This window comes from Patiria miniata, unplaced genomic scaffold (genome assembly GCF_015706575.1).
Source record: "Patiria miniata isolate m_02_andy unplaced genomic scaffold, ASM1570657v1 HiC_scaffold_8, whole genome shotgun sequence".
Taxonomy (NCBI): Eukaryota; Metazoa; Echinodermata; class Asteroidea; order Valvatida; family Asterinidae; genus Patiria; species Patiria miniata.
Window position 1 is genome coordinate 10,386,906 of NW_024037075.1, and position 17,226 is coordinate 10,404,131.

The 17,226-nt window shown below is 40.3% G+C and overlaps 1 protein-coding gene across 2 annotated transcripts in view; it reads right to left on the minus strand.

Moving 5' to 3' along the window:
- Window positions 1-1,197: 1,197 nt before the first annotated feature.
- LOC119719357 (ciliogenesis-associated TTC17-interacting protein-like) overlaps window positions 1,198-17,226 on the minus strand; it is a 77,913-nt gene continuing 61,884 nt past the window's right edge. Inside the window, exons 5-7 of one of the 2 annotated variants that reach the window (XM_038188785.1) lie at window positions 7,647-7,733; window positions 2,209-2,269; window positions 1,198-1,690 (exon numbers count right to left, since the gene is read on the minus strand). In XM_038188785.1, coding sequence (XP_038044713.1) covers window positions 1,563-1,690; window positions 2,209-2,269; window positions 7,647-7,733 — 276 coding nt within the window. In that variant the 3' untranslated portion in view covers window positions 1,198-1,562. The remainder of the gene's footprint in view (window positions 1,691-2,208; window positions 2,270-7,646; window positions 7,734-17,226) is intronic. The other variant, XM_038188786.1, reaches the window with a different exon arrangement.

The window sequence follows — 17,226 nt, forward strand, 5'->3', positions numbered from 1 at the left end:
TTGATAAAAATGCAGGCAGACAACAGAAAGTGAGGGCTGCAGCCTTCCTTTCTATTGTCTTAATACATTTTTGTCAAACTGGATATGCCACAGCAGATCAATAGATGGCTATTAAAAACACACATAAACGTATACACAGGGCTTATGATTTTCTGTAATAGCAGAACATGTCCGCCTTGTCCCCCATGCATGAATACAATTTAGAGCCGTGCAATTTGTAATAGTTTAGTATTTGACTATTCTAGCTTGGACTTGATTCAAATGTTCGAAAAATTGAAATGTGCTGATCAAGTCTAACATGCGCCACTAAAACTAACAGTATGCCACTAACAATATACCATTACAACAAAATTCCTTGTAGATTCCCTAAATGAAGTTTGGATAAAATAACCAACGCATCAATGGCCAGTTGGCAAGAAATTTATTGGCAGTACCCTCTGCAGTTTCCCTTTCTTTGTCACCGTTCCAGCATCGTTCTGCTGCTGAGAGGTAGCCTGCCTATGGTGGTACGAACAATTTACAGAACAAAGAAGTACCCCCGGTACAACAATGAAATGTTCCAGCCTGGATGACCGGCTGAACCTATGCCCTGTTCCGACGTGGGCGAATGGGCCTTCTGTTAGTTTAAGTGCTTCCCGTGCAAGAACAGCAAGGAAGGGAGGCACGAGGGGGAACGGCAAAAGTCTTTATGATGCCTCGCTTTATTATATGGACCCAGCTTCTGCCACTGCATAGCCATTAGCTGACAAATTAACAAACGCTATTAAGACTAGATGTCTATGTGAGTTTATGCGGTTTTTGCAGATGTGCGGTCATAAAAATGACCATTTTGTGTACAAAGTGCATTTAATGTAAAATTTTTCTAGTACAGCCAAAAAATATAAAAGTTGAAACATTTAATTTATTAAAAATCACTTGATAATTTCATCTTGACGTCATTTTGAATTTCCCCATTATCTACATGTACCTTTCCACCAAGTTTCATGACGATCGAACCTACCCTTATATGTGTTTTTGATGACATAGCGATGACGTCACACATTTTAAATCTTTAAAGAATGACCATGTTATTGATCTCTGGATGACCTTTGACTTCCAATTTCAGAAGAGTTGTGATTAACCCCACCCAAGGATCACTCCATCTAAGTTACATTAACCCTAAAGGGGCCGGGGGGGGGGGGGGAATTGCCTCCCCCCCCCAACCTTTTCCACGATAGCCTTGATAACAATTTTTAATACCAAAAACTAAAATTTGGACCGTGGGTTGCCACGCACCATTTACCCTAAGTGTCTCCCAAAACTTTGTTTAGGTGACACAAAATGTGTTTTTATAGTAAGGCAAAGGGTCTGATCTTAAACAACATGTTTGTGGACCCCATTGTGTTCTTACCGTTATAGCCATTGTCTGTTGACATACATACATGTACATATGGAGACTTTTTTTCATCGCTTTTGAAAATCCTGCTAAAGTTCACTTGTCCTATACTATTCTTACTGCGTGTGATCTCCACAATATTGGATATAATTTCAAAGCGAAAACTCATTTGAGCAAGCTAAGGAATTTAAAAGCTATGGAAACAACTCACGTAAGTGGCGCAGCAGAGATTTGCCTCGGAGTCAAAGGAGAGAAAGCACATGTTGTCTGGAATTCCCTTCTTAGCCATCACTCTCTCTAGCAGGAGATTGGATCCTTTAAATCACAGAAAAAGAGACACACTCAATGATGAGTTTAAATATTGTACTTTGTGTGCTTTGGTGTGTAATTTTTCCCTTAATTTTCTACATAATTTAATGTACTTATTTGTAATTTATTTTCAGTTTCACCTGCCAATTTTATGGGCTGAGTAATAAAATGAAGAGGAAATCATCCTAGTGTCACCTCGTCAATTTTTCTGTGTCACGCTTACACACAGTGACAAGCACAGAGCAACAGTGCTTAATAATACTAATACAATATTTAAAAAAACACACCATAACTTCAAACAAACTCTTCCTGATTATCACTGCTACAAAATGCAAAAGCTGTATGTGTGTATGTGTTCATGAGTTGACCAGCCGCAGCACAGGCAAATTTGCCCATGTAGCAGGCTTTTGGGCGACAGGACCAGGCAAGCAGGCAACAAGAGGCGAAGCCTTGTCAACACAATTCATTCAAACAGGGTAATGAAAGGTGACTAATACACAATCTTTATGAAGCTGGGAACTTACCTTCAGATATGAATCCCTTCATTGAATTTAGACCGTAAGTCTGAGCTGTCCTCTGCACTTGCTGTGGATAATATAAAAGAGAAAGACAAGTTGATGCAAATTGTCCATTTTAAATAGCTGGAAATCCACTTAAAAAAATGATGCCTTCAACCACCCTCACCCTCCCCCCCCCCCCCTCCTCCTCTCAAAAAAAAAAAAATTCCAATCAAGAACAAGTGGTAACAACAATTAACCCTGCTTTCATGGTTAGCACAAAATAGTAGTATGGTAATGGTACAAAGATGTTTCCACAATGTAACAGTAACAAAATGACTCCAGTAAGTACAATCAATGTCAAATGAGAAACAGTTTGTTTTTGGAGTTCATGTTTAAAACGACTGAGCTAGAACAGTCAAAATAGCTATTGATGACTGAGGGTATAAATGTTGACACAAATTCTTCATTGAGCAGTCATGCAGTTGGTTGTCACACAAAATAACAGTCTAGGCATATTTTTTTAAGAAAAGGGCTCATTTAGGGCAAGAAGAGGCATTTTTTATTAAAAGTTGTTAACCTAACTATTTTACCTAATTTGATAATAAGAGGTGTCCGTAAATTGGGCTTACAAATTAGGCGAAGCGTTGCCTAATGTGGAGAACTTGAACAACTTCAAAAAATTCCCAAAATAAAAGACTAGTGTTGCCAACAATAATTATGTTGACATAATTATTGTTGGCAACACTAGTCTTTTATTTGTGTCATCATTACTTGTCCATGCACGAGTTCACTGTGGGTTCTGAGTCTGTACCAAGTTTCATTAAAATTGAAGTATGTTGAAGGTCAAAAGTGGCACCAATAATGAAACACGTACAAAGTCTATGGGATTTGTGGAAACAAAAAGAAGTTAAACTAGAGCTATGCCTGTTCGATGAATAGGACATAGGCTTTTCCGCATTTTTAAATAAGGCCAAAAAAAAAAGTCGGTCTCTGGTCAGACCGAAGTTCCGGAATCAATGCAGCAACGCGTTGTGTGTGTTTTTTTTGGGTGGCTTTTTTTTTTTCAATCTTGAATTGTACAGACAAGGTGGGTACTATTTTGCATCCTCTTTATACACTGGTGTCCTCCATAATTTGCCTTGGTACCCTTTATCATTTGCCTTGGTGCAATTTCCCCATTCCTTGGTGCTCCATGGTACAAAAATTTGAGGTGCGGCAATAGACGTTGCTGTTGTAGCTTCCGTGTTAATTTGAAGAAAAAAAAAGGTTGACGCACATGATTAAAATCGACGCGCGCGCTGACCAGAGACCGAGTATTTGGGGGGGGGGGGGGCCTCATGTCAATTTTTTGTATTTAGAAGAAAATGTTAACAGTTTATAAATTAATAAAAAAGTAAGTTGATGACGTCATCATCACATCACTTCAGATTTTGCATACTATAAAAAGTATTTACCTACCCACCAAGTTTCAAGACAAGCCAAATTACCCTATTGTGTGTTTAAAAAAATCACATTGTTGATCAATGATGACGTCATCGTGACGTCACATTTTTTTCAAAAATTTTGTTCATATGTATTACCTAACAAACCTAATACAAAATGAATTTTCAATTTAGCATTTTGGGTTCGAGAGATATGGTGATAATCTTCAAAACTTCAAAAATTGATACATAAAATTACACGATGACGTTATAATCAAACTATACCACCAAGTTTCAACCCAATGGGACTTACCGTTCATGAGATATATCAAATTAATAAATACCTTGGAGAGTTGATGGTTTCTGATTGGTCGAGACTCGATCACGTGGGGGTGTATTAACAGTGATATAAAGACCGGCTTCAAAGAACAAGCGAAAAAAATGGCCCCTGAACCAGCACTGATCCAGCCCCATGCAAGGCAATGATTGGCTAAATTTACAACAGTCATACGGCAGCTTGTAACAATACAGCACTGCACATGCGCTCAACCACCTTCGCGTGGGACTGACGCCCGCGTACGCAACACAGTTGCTATGGGTGCGCGCGCGTAAGGAAGTTTTAAAACGACATCGTACAGCAGTGCAGTGCAGTATACTGAGGATGTTTACGACAAAAGCGTAGCTCTACGATTTATTTTCTTTAGACACTTCGCCCATCGACATATTTACCTTTCCTAAACAGAGCATCTTTGGAATTCTGGACACAAGGAATGTGTAAACGAAATTTCTGCTTCCTCCATCAGGTAAAAATATGAAAACATTGTTGTAATTTCTTTCGCTACACCAGCAGAAGTCCAAACCCTGGACGTCGTACACGTATGCAATGAAGACAACGCTTATTGAAGAGACAGGGTACCACACATAGGTTAGATATGGCCCATGAACATGAACATAAAAGAGTCTGGAAATATTGCCAAAAGGAAGTCACAAAACTGCGTCTCAGTCCATTAACAGCAGTCATGACATCATTCTTTGGGACACAAGCTCACTATTGGGTCTTTACATAGGGTAAGATCATCAGAATATGAGTTTGTTTTAGGTAAAAAGTTAAGTGGTCAATAAAACCTGTACAAAGTCTATGGAATTTAGGTTAGAACAAGAGGAAAAAGTATGGGAAAAAAAAGGAAAGAAAAACTACAGCTATGCCTGTTCGATGAACAGGACACAGGCTTTTCTGCATTTTTAAAATAATACGCGTAAAGAAATACTTAAAAAAAATACTTTGTCAAATTTTGTATTAGAAGAAAATGAAAAAAAGTTGATAAATTAATTTTTTTAAAAGGTGATGACTTCATCATGACGTCACTTTACATTTGCATACTATTAACACTATCTACCTACCCACCAAGTTTCAAGACAATCAGACTTACCCATTTAAGTGTTTCAAAAGATTGCATTTTTGATGGCGTCATCATGACATCACACATTTTTCAAAAATTGTGCAGATACCTATTACATAACAAACCTAATACAAAAAGAATTTTGAATTTAGTATGTTTGAAGCCAATCGGATGAATAAAAGTGTTAAATTTTGTAAGCAGAATAAAATTGTAAATTTAAAAAATCATTAAAAATCCACTGATGATGTCATCCTGATGTTGTTTCAGATTTTGTGTACTAGTACTCTTATCTACCCACCCAACAAGTTTCATGGTGATTGGACGTTCCCTTATATGTGTTTAAAAAAAACAAAACGCATTTTTGATGACATCATAATGATGTCACACAATTTTCACAATTTTGTGAATATACCTGTTAACTTAAAAACATAATACAAAAAGAATTTTGAATTTAGCACATTGTGTTCGTGAGATATGGCTTAAAGGTCCAAAAATCGATATAAAATCACATGATGACGTCATGATGACATCACCTCAATTTTTACCTATAACACATCCCGGTAAACCTACATAGCAAGTTTCAACCCAATCGAACTTACAGTTCTTTAGATTTAGGGTCTTAAAAGTTTGCATGTTTAAGATGATGTCATGTGACCCATGATGACGTAATCGTGACATCAAGCTCACTATGGGGTTGTTATATTTGTAAGTTTTGGCAAAATACGAGTTTGTTTTAGGTCAAAAGTGGCGTGGTTAATAAACTGTGACGAAGTTTATGGGATTTGGGTTGGAACAAAAAGAAAAGGGAAAAAAAAAATCAGAACAAAAACAATGCTTTTCCGCTTTCAAGCGGAAAAGCAAAAATCAGAACAAAAACAATGCTTTTCCTCTTTCAAGTGGAAAAAGCAACAATGCTTTTCTGCTTTCAAGCAGAAAAGCCAAAAAAAATAAAATTAGAACAAAAACAAAGGCATAATAAATTAATATCCAAAACATTTGTTTGTCATCATCATTGTCAGGCGCTCCATCTATTCTTTACATAAGTGTTTTCGCTTTACTTAAAAACGGTCCATGTAGGTACCGTCCATTAGTTTTTTATATGTCAATGATTAAACATGATTTTTTTGAATCCTTTTTTCCCAAATAGTACAGTGGAACGCCGCTATGAGGAACATTGCGGGATCCACAAAAATTGTTCGCAATAGCGATCGTTCGGTATAGCGATTTAAGCTGCTGGTGCTCCGGTACGGTACCCCCTTTTCAATAAATAGCGCCCTTCAGAACTTCACCCTGCACACCCTGGTTGCTACTAAAGATGACTTTGAACACGTGCCAAATATTGACATGTAATTACACAGTTTTTGAGCTTACTACCTACAGTGTACAATGGGTGGCTTTCCCCTTCTATTCCTTGGAGAAATAATAGCCACTTATCACCCTTCTTGTCAACAAGACAAGTTTTGGTAAGTTTTGTGGACAAAAAATGGGATCTCGTCTATGGAATTTTTGCACGCTATTGCACTTAAATTTGTCCACTCTATCCGAGTGCCCTAGATAAAATCTTATCTTATAAGTATTCCTGTCAAATATAGAAATGTAAGCCAGGTTACAAACTTGTACTAAGTATTGTAACAAACTTGTACTAAAACTTGTAAGTATAAAACGTACTGTAAAAGTTTATGTAAAAAGCAAAACAAAGTTTTATCACATATTATTTTTAAGTTTCTAATGTTCTGTTATCTGCTGCACTTGCATGCGGTCATGAATCCTAAACATTAGCTAACATGTACATGTATATATGATCATGTAAATCGAAGCAGGTCACCAGACGAATTGTTCGAGGCCAAAAGTCCCAAATTTTAATCGCTAAAAATGTGCTTGAAAAAAAAAATGCCACTCCATAGAAACAATTAGATTGTTCACATGTTGCTTGTGTATTTATTTAAAGCTATAGTCCATCATTTGCAGTCATCCGAAAAGTAACTGGCGTAATTACTGTTGAAAAACAAACTTAGCTGAAAGATAGTAAGGGAAATAAACTCCCTGTGAAATTATTCTTTCTGGGAAGCTGTCATTTTGAAGTAATCAACGAAAGAAGGCATTTCCAACGGTGATTCTTAAGAAGCACCGTAGGAAAATTTAAATTAGTAGTTTGTTTTGTTATTCAGCGCAGCGCGCGCAAGTATTGAAACGACGCGCACGCGTGCGCGGTTGTTATAATTCGTCAGATCAGTGCGCGACGTCGCATAAAGCTGCAATTCAAAACATGATTCAGTAACTTTTGATTTGAAATTGAGATCTTAGAATGCTGTTTTTCTCGGAATGTACAGCTGAAGCTTAGCTGAAACTTTATCAGGTTAGTTGCTTAGTATCCTTTATTAGATTTTGAAATCTTTTGTTGCCTCAAACAAACAAAATGCACAAATTACAAATGATGAACTATAGCTTAAGTTGTTTGACACTTGAATGATTTCTATTGCAATTAGTTCTAGGTCTTCACGTAAATTGACCGGACTAACAGGGTTTCTAATGCTTTTTACTGTAAATTTAAGACATGATATATGAAGTTTCTTTGACTCAGTTTACCTATAGGCAAGAAGAAACAATTTTCCCCTTAGTATAGTAATGAAGGATCACATACCTCCCCTTGCATGACAACTTTGTTGACGATGTAGTGGCCATCTTGTAGTGTGAGAAATGTCTTCTTGTCGAGATGATGGTCTTCAAGCTGGACAGAATAATCCCATATAAAATAAGAACAAAACAAAGGAAAAACTAGAATTGTGTTAGTTGACAAACACATAGCCGTTTCCACTGATTTAATAACAACTGCCATGTAGGGGTTTCATCCAAGTCGGATGTATGTACATGAGTACTATTCTAAAAAAAAATTGGGCTGTGTAAAAGTGAATTTGCTGTTTTAAATTAACAAGATTTAGATGACGCAACATGACTAATAATGACGTCATCACGACGCCAATTGTTTTGGAGCAACATTAGCTGAGGGTCTTGGTCTGTGCCTACTTTGAAGTCAATCTGATCGTATTTTATGTCATATTTGTAATTAGATGAATATATTAAAATTAAAACAAATAATGAAAGACCAGTTGATGATGTCATGACGACGTCATTTCAGATTTTGAATACAAATATCAACACTACATGTACCTACCTACCGGTACCAGGTTTCATAACGATCGGACATACCCCTATGCATTTTAAAAAAATCACGTTTTTAATGACGTCATGATGACGCAACATATTTTCAAAATTGTGTGTATATCTATGACCTAACAAGTGTTACAAAAATAATTTTGAATTTACCAAGCTCTATTGATGAGATATGACTAAAAGGTCCAAAATCTGAATAATTCATATAAAATCACAGGACTTCATCGTGACATCACTGCAAGTTTTGTCTGTAACACAAAATATGCACTTTTGGGGTGATGTCACCTGACAAGTGATGACGTCACCATGACGTCATTGCTCGGCCTGAATCTTTAGATGGTGGTCTAAGTATGTGCCAGGTTTGAAGTTGATTTGTGCTAGGTTTGAAGTCGCTTGGATGTGAAAAAGTCCCAAAGTCCTATGTAGAATGAAAACATGTGTTATCCTATTGAAAATGGAGTGGAAAAAGGAAAAAAGAAAGAAAAATAACAGCGTTGCTGTTGAAACCCCTCAGCCGGAGTTTGTCGAAAGGGCAAATTGATATTCCAAACTCAAATATCATGTGTACCTTAAGTTATCATGCAGAAACCATTAACTCACCACGGTGACCTTGACCTTTGACCTTTTGACCTCAAACCAATCCCAACTTGCCTACTCCCAAGGGCAACCCCTACCAGAGTTACAATCCCAAACGACATTTCTAACTCAAGTTATCTTTCGGAAACTGAGCTGCCTGGACAGACGTCCGTACAGCCGGACGTCTGGCTGGAACGGCCCGCCCCGATGGACAGCCACCCTGACGGACGCCGTAGGCGATGACAATACCCCTTGAGCTCTCGGCTGAGGGGTAAAAACTAGACTTATGTTTGTGGACAAAAACAGGGCTGTTTCAATAACTTTTTTGTAAAGTTTTAAGTATAACATGTATAAGTTCCAACCAGAAAGGATGTGTAGTCCTGTTTATAATAAATGGTGGCATATAAACATGTGATTACATTCTCATAGGGTTTTGAATTGTGACGTCACATGTCACATGATGACGTCACATCAATTTTCATCTATAATCATCTATAACAACCTGCCGCTACGACGTCACCGTTATTTTTTTGTAAAAAACAACTTAGCCAGAGCATACATCGTTGAAAGCAAGTTCACATCTGTTACCAATTTTAAATTAACAAGGCACTTCCAGTTTCAACTAGAAGCAAGGGTCACATGATTTTGTACACATCGAAACAGTCAATAATATTGCATCACCTGAATTTCTCAACTGTTTTGGTTTATTTTTTTGGTGTTTTTTTCAAAAGATGGCTAAACCGACCCGACCCAACCTGACCCGAAAATGTAAATGCAAAACCAAAATCGACCCAACCTGACTGAAAAGATGGGCAAACTGACCGGACCTGAAGTCAGTTTCGGGTCAAGTCGGTTTCGGTTTCGGGTCGGTTTGCATATCATTAGTTCGCATATGATGTGAAAGTGTAAGATGTGGAAGGCGGGCCGCAAGGAAGCATGAGCCTTAAGCCAACCATTTTAAACCCACGAAAGTAAACCAGAGGAATAAGCCAGTTCAGTATTTCAACTGGACATGTGCACCATAATATGGGTAACGTGTCATTTGGGATAATCGAAGGCGTATGAATGCACGTGGAAATGGTAGCACGACGCTCATGCGCTTATTACAACCAAATAGGCCTCCGCGTAACAACGTGTTTCATTATGTCAGCGATTTTATCCTAAATGACCTTCAACCTGGACTACTGCATCAAGATACTGAAAGGTCCGGAAGGGCGAGGGTGATATCATATACCATACTAGATATACCTTGGAGACTGTGGACTAGTCACAACATAGTCTTAGCCCAAGACCGGCTTTGGATTATTTTGGTCTATGTGCAGTTAGTATATAACACGCGCTGGCAAGCACAGCCAAATGACATCAACGGAAGAGGGCACTATTGACGAGACGAACCAAATCTGGTCTCGGTTAATCTGGCAGAGCTCCCTGAAAAATTTCGAGCATACCTCAGCATGAATAATATGCAAAACCCTGGTTTAGACTGGTTCCTTGAAAACATGCTTGTTGCCTGTGGCCTCTCGCTGAGTAATGCCGTTGATGCGACAGGCAGCGCCGGGGACAGGTGAGCATTTTCGCTGTGAACGCGGCGACTACGGCAAGCTCACATTATTGACAGTGTTGAATTTGTAATTGAGTGGTGCATCAGCATTAAACCTTCGTGCCAGACCCCGCTGGCACTACTAGTTCCAAACCTTGTCGTGTGAGGGCGTCTATGATCACTGCCTAATATGATGGGACTGGCATGCTTCTGGACACGTTCAATAGAATTACTTTGCTCAGCACTGATTGATGTGTGCCAAACTTGACTAGCATAATCCAGAATTGGTCAGATGTAGCAAATAAAAACTGTAAGCAAGTCATATACAGCAACTTTAGCCTTTCTTAAGTATACATAATGTATAATCTACCGGTATGAGAGGCTCTTGAGACAATGTCAGTAATGTGTAAGTTCCATGTCAGATCCTTGTATGGTTATACCTAATAATTGCTGATGAGACACATCATTCAAATTGACCAAGTTAATTGAAAAAGATTACGTGGGTATTTCACATTTCATAAAACTATCATGGATTGACATTTAGAGGGTTTAGGCAAAACATTGATGTTATTGCACCAGACAGAGAGATTATCAAGGTGAGTTTGAAGTTTTAGCTCTTTGTCATATTTAACAATTTCAGCCAAAGTCAGATCGTCCACAAATGTCCATCGTCTGCAGCAATCCTCAGACACATCGTTGACAAGTGCAAGAAAAAGAATTGGACCTCATTTCGTTCCCCGAGGGACACCACAGGATATTGACTGGGTTGTGGAGAGATGATGATTGAGCTTTGCATTTTGTGTGCGACCTGAGAGAAAGCTGCAGACTATGGGAACTATTGATCGTCTGACACCAAGATTAACAAGCTTTTGTATCACAATAGTGTGGTTAACACTGTCGAATGTTTAGGTAAAAGGTAAAATGAAAACGTGCGACATGTCCCATTGTAAAGAAACCATGGCCAAGGAGGCTGGCATGGTCGTGTCCTCTTGTTCGGCCTCATGAGGCACCAGGGAAGAGGAAACATCTTGGTCCCTGGAAGGAGGTTCAGACGGCAAGTCCGCAGGAGCCCAGAGAGAACTAGGGGCAAACACCAACATGACTGGAGAGTCTGATGGATGGGAAATTGTATGGGGTATGTTAGGGTTTCGGGCCGACCGAGGATAAGAAGAAGGCGAAGAGCTCAGATAAGCCGAGGTAGTCTGCTAAGAGAAGGTTGACAAGGTTTCAGGCAGGTTCTGACTTGTTTGAAGTAAATTCTTGTCCCTATGAGAAGATTTATGTCGCTTGAGGCTGACAGAGCTAGTATCAGTGGATATATCTGATGACTTGCCTTTCTTCTTCTTCTAATGAGAAGAATCAGCCTCAGATTGTACAGGGACCCTAGATTCAACCAGGAACTCTGATGTAAATGGGCCACTCAGAGAAACCAAGGGCTGGGGTAAGCAGAGTTGAATCACTGTCCGAGGAGGTGGAGCCCTGGCACCCAGATCACCAGGTATCGGCACTGTGGATATGGCGGAATAGGCCGGTGGAGTAGCAGAGCTGTCAGCCTCCTCACGGGCAGAACCAGGGTGATTCTTTGAGGTGTTCTTTTTTCGGGGCCCTGTGGCTGCCATGACTTCAGAACGGGGTAGAACACCCGTAAAATATTGGTAAAACTGATTGGCAGCCGGAACAAAGCGGGTCATCTGGAACAATAGTGTGGCGGCAGGTACAATATTGGAGCGGCCAATAAACAAGTCCAGAAAAAAAGCGATAGGCCTATCTAATGAAGGATGTATCACTCTAGTGTTGCTTTATGTATTAACAGAGCAGAATACAATGTAATATGCCTGAAGCGTCACACCATGTAACTGTGAGATATATCAAAATTGCCCGTTTAATAACGGCATTTGTTTTGAAGGCGAAAGCACCGACTATTCCGTGCGGTGCAGTGCAGCATGACAGATTTGCTAATAGTGAAATACCATGCTGACAGGTCGTTAAGTTGTAGCATAGGTAAGGGGTGAGCGGCTTGCAACTCGTGCAGTGCTTCACCTCCAGAGGGTCTGCCACAGGGTCTGCTAAAAAAAAAACACCGGAACTGGGTCTGCTTGAAAAACCGGAACAACTGCTTGAAAAAAATGGAACTTTATTTTTTGGAGAAAAAGACACTCCGACACAAAGTCCCCGTTGTCATCTTTCTCTTGTAACCAAGCCCAGCTCCATTTATTTTTGCTTCAATGGCCTTTAAGCTGTCGATTCGTTCAATCACTTTGACTTTTTTCCATATTCCTGTTATTTATTCTGCCTGGAGAAAAAGACACTCCGACACAAAGTCCCCGTTGTCATCTTTCTCTTGTAACCAAGCCCAGCTCCATTTATTTTTGCTTCTATGGCCTTTAAGCTGTCGATTCGTTCAATCACTTTGACTTTTTTTCCATATTCCTGTTATTTATTCTGCCAACCCGAGTTTCCAACGTAATATTCAACACGAAAAATGCACGATCCCACAACACTGTCAGTGTATATGACCTTTGCACTACCCGATGTGCGCGACGAAAACATGGATGGTACCTGGCGTTTTTGTATTCACATATATCACTGCGATCGGAAACCAGCAATAGATGTGATTTCCAGGCTGAATGCTACGTGTGCCCGCACGTGGTTAAGCACGAGCGAAGCGCCATTGTATATGCTCACAACAACAAAGACTTGTTTTTAAGACTTCAACGTACATGTACTAAACCCGAGAGCGCTAACGAGGTAAAAATCAACGCATTTCCACAGTTTTTCTTCTCTTTTTCTAGTTTATTTTGATGGCCGGAAAAGACGGAATTTTGTGGGATTTAAAACCCCCCCAAAATTCCAGCTTAAACCGGAGAAGTGGCATCTCTGCAACTCGTGCAATGCTTCACTTCGTGTAAAGCCTCACTCGTTCAGTACAGTGTGACCTTCAGCATGCGTAAATCCTCACGTTAACAGCTGTAACGTACGGGCATAACGTTTTAGCAACAGCTCTCATTTGTTTGGTACACGAATTTCAATCAAGGACTATCGTTCAATCGTAGACCTTTGTTTGCGCCCTAAGCCTTTAGTCCCTAGTCCACGATTGCCGGTGTTTACATACCCAGACACACACACACACACACCCAAGTACATACAGTCGTGTTTTACTATACGCCTGAGGACAACCTATTGTGTTTCCCTTTATCCCTCTAATATAACACTTTCCCATAGACTAAGCACATAACCGTACGATCGAGGACCGGTTTTAACAATAGGCACCGTCGTCCGAGGATCAAAGGCCCCTTTGTGCTCCTTTTGTTGACTGTCCTCAAGCTAATACAAGAACGCATTTGCCTGCAATCGGGGACCCCCTATTGTCCCCCTTTTGTTTGTACTTTAACATGTGAGGAAGACCTCCCACATTGTTTTGTACACGATCGTAGATTGGGGACCTCTCGGGAATAGGGGACCCTATTGTCCTCTATTGTTTGACGTCCTCTATTGAATGCAGAAGCAAACTCACACACATGTGTATGCCCCTTCGGCTTCACTTTATAATGTTTTCTATACGAGAAGCTTATTAGGTGCATCCTTGGCAATTAGGTGGAAAGACTGAATTACAAATACCAAAGTCCTGGCCACTGCTCAGATCCCATCCTGATCACCCTGTTCCAACAGCGCCCCCTCCACTAGTTAGGCCACTTTTAACTTATGGCGACAGGAGCAATATCCAAGGACATCCTCTGCTCTGCTCTGGCAAAAGAGCACAAATTCAACCAAGGTCGTCTTGAGCAATGCTTCTCCAACAGCGTGGAACTGGTGGCCTCTTCAGCTACCTGGGCATCACAGACCTGCCAACCTTTGGGATCGAAAAACTGTATTCTGAATCTCCAAAAGTTGTATTTTTCATAAAAAAAACTGTATTTTCAAAAATATGCATAGACGGGCTATACGAACAAATAAATGTGGCTGCAATGCTCCATTTTTAATACATCTTAATTAAAGTTATAAAAAAATGACCAGAGGTCTCCTTGCCAGTAGTAAACCCAATCAAACAATTTGCATGAATAAGGATATTGATCATATACCTTATTCATTAACAAACTGCTTTGAAAACTATTCAATGCAAGTCTACTTAAACATAAACTAAAGACTAGACTTCCTCATGTTTGAAATAAATAAACCTCTATTGCAGGTGAAACATTCATATGACTTCCGAATATAATCTAAGCTTATTCATGTCTTATCACGTCGCCGCCAAGTGCCAGTTTGATTCTTGAATCATAATTCACGTGCACGCTCTGAACAATGCTGAATTAAAAAAAAAATACACAGCAATCGAACAGAGTTTTATTTCAAACTTGGCCTAGGCCTCACCCGCAAAAAATTCAGGCCTACCCACAAAAAGAAATCAATTTCTTGCATTTGCTGGCTGATTTACCTAGTTCGGTATGGGCCGCCCGCTTTAATTGTTGATTTTTCTGATTTTTGAATTGGTTTCAGAACGAAGTATCAAACTTTACTATTCAAAAATGTTGACATAACGGAACACCACGTGCACTCACGTACATTGTGACTATGGTACACGAACATCAAAATGTATTCTGTGTATCGTGCATGCACTGAGAAAAAGAAAGTCTGTTGACTGCACGTTAGATCTGCCGTACGTACTCCTGCTTGTATGTGTGTGTGCAAATACAGACATTTATTTTTGCGGCAGGGGTGCCACTGCTTGAAGTATCGGCACTTCGGGAATGGTCTGGTTCTAGTTTGTGATACCATCTACATGATGTTCATCGTACAGTGGGAACAGCGAAACCAGATTCAGTTCGTGCATGCAGTACATCGTTTGCTTGGCTGCTTGCAATTTACGTTGTTTCAGCTAAGTTTATCCGGCAGAAATCTACACTCACAGCCGCTTTGAATTAGGATTTTTCCGGGCGTGTCAAATTGGTCAAAACCTGTATTTTATGGGGGAGAACGTACAGTCGCATTTTCAACAAATTCCCGTACAAAATATGGCAGAATTGTACTAGTTGGCAGGTCTGGCATCAATCAGAGGGAATGTTGCCCAAAGGCTATGAGGACATTCTCAAAATTGACAGTGCTCCATTCCCAAACAGGTCAAAAAGAGTAAAATTACATGTACCGGTCTGTTGCTAGAAAAAGAGCGGGAGGGGAGGGGGAAACTGGCTTTTTAGGATTGCTGTTTTATTTTTCAATATCTGAACTACCTTTAATATACTTCTGAAACGATGCTATCAGCCTGTGATCATAACAAGGAAAACTAGTACGGCAAAGCCGCCATAGCTCGCTGTCGAAGGCGGGAAGGGAGGCTGAAGGTAGGGTTGGGGATAGGCATTATGAAAGGAGATCAGGATTCTGGTTGATGTGCCAAGGTGTAGGGGTCAGTTTTTAAATGCCAACATAAATAGTCAACAAATGTCCTAATAAATACATGTACATGTACACATTTTTACATGGAAGTTTTCCATTGTTAGGGTATTAAAGACCCAGTTGTGGAGCCTTTTTGCAGCCCCACAGCGTCTTCTGTCCCCATACATGTATTACCATGGAAGAACTCTTGTGTAGTATCCACAAATGCGGAACATGAATGGGTATACATGTACATGCAGACGCCCCAAACCTTACCCCATCCCCGCCCCGCCCCTCCCCCAACCCACCATAACCCCCTATCCACCCCAACCCCCTATACCCACTCCATCCTCCCCCTACCCATTCCCACCCATTACCTACAAATCTCAATCCCACCCAAACTCCAATCCCTATCTCCTTCCCCTCCCCCATCTTCCCTTACCCCAACCCCCTACCACCAACAACCCCATTCTCACCCACCCATACATCCCCAGTTAATTAACAATTCTTAACTTTCAATCCTTCTTGGGGACAGGGCTTGTAGATAAGGAGCTGACACTTACAATGTAAATGACTGGGCGGGGACAACTGTTAAGTATGGTAGGGACTTGCACAATCATTTGTCAACCTCATTTGATTCATGACTGGGATTTGTAGACAACCAGAGCCAGTCTTGCCCACTTGCAGAGCGGGTCATTCCAAGCATGACGTGAAGCCAGTCCCATGCGTATAGGGAAGCACGTCTAGACTTCTAGGAGATTTTATTCAATGAAAGTAATGCATGTGCGCTTTGTTTGATACTATGGCACTACCCTGCAGAATTGTAACCACGTCATCTTTTTCCAAGTTAAGTCCAAAGTCAAATTTTAGCAAGCAAAGTCGAGTCTCAAGTAGGTTTGGGCGGTTCCAATCTTTCTGGAGCCGGTTCTGGTTCTCGAAAAAGAACCGGTTTTGAGTCAGAACCGGCTCCTGAAAATTCAATGAAAAACATAAGCTCTTGAAATTACATGTAAAGAATAACAGTTTTACCTTGTGAGGTCCGTGTTCCTGATTATCTATGCATGACATGTGCATTCCCTCCTTTTGAGTCTGTATTACATAAAACCTAAAACACTTCACCGCTTCTCCATGTAGCCCCAAGGGGTCTGGCCACGCCCCATGCACGTTTATTATCCATTGTACAGGGCCAGTATTGGGTTCAATGCTCTCGCCTTGTGGCCCACCGCAAACTCAAAAGGGCTCTGTTGAGCTGTTTGTCTCCGACTCGTGAAATATTGTTTTGACTAGCCGGCCCGAGTGAATGTCCTGGGCCGTGCCTCTGCGATTAGTTTCCTATGGAGCAGATTCTCAGCTTTGAATTTTGTGCCCAGAAAATAGGTAATTTAATCTGGAACCGATTCTTTTCGGCCCAGAACCAGTGATAGCGAGTACCCAGTTCTTGAAAATATTGGACTTGCGGATCCGGTTCCCATGTTGGAACCGGTTGGAACCGGTTAGAACCGGGGAACCACCGGAACCGCGCAAGCCTAGTCTCAAATCAATTCTTTTCCAAGTCAAGTCAAGTCTC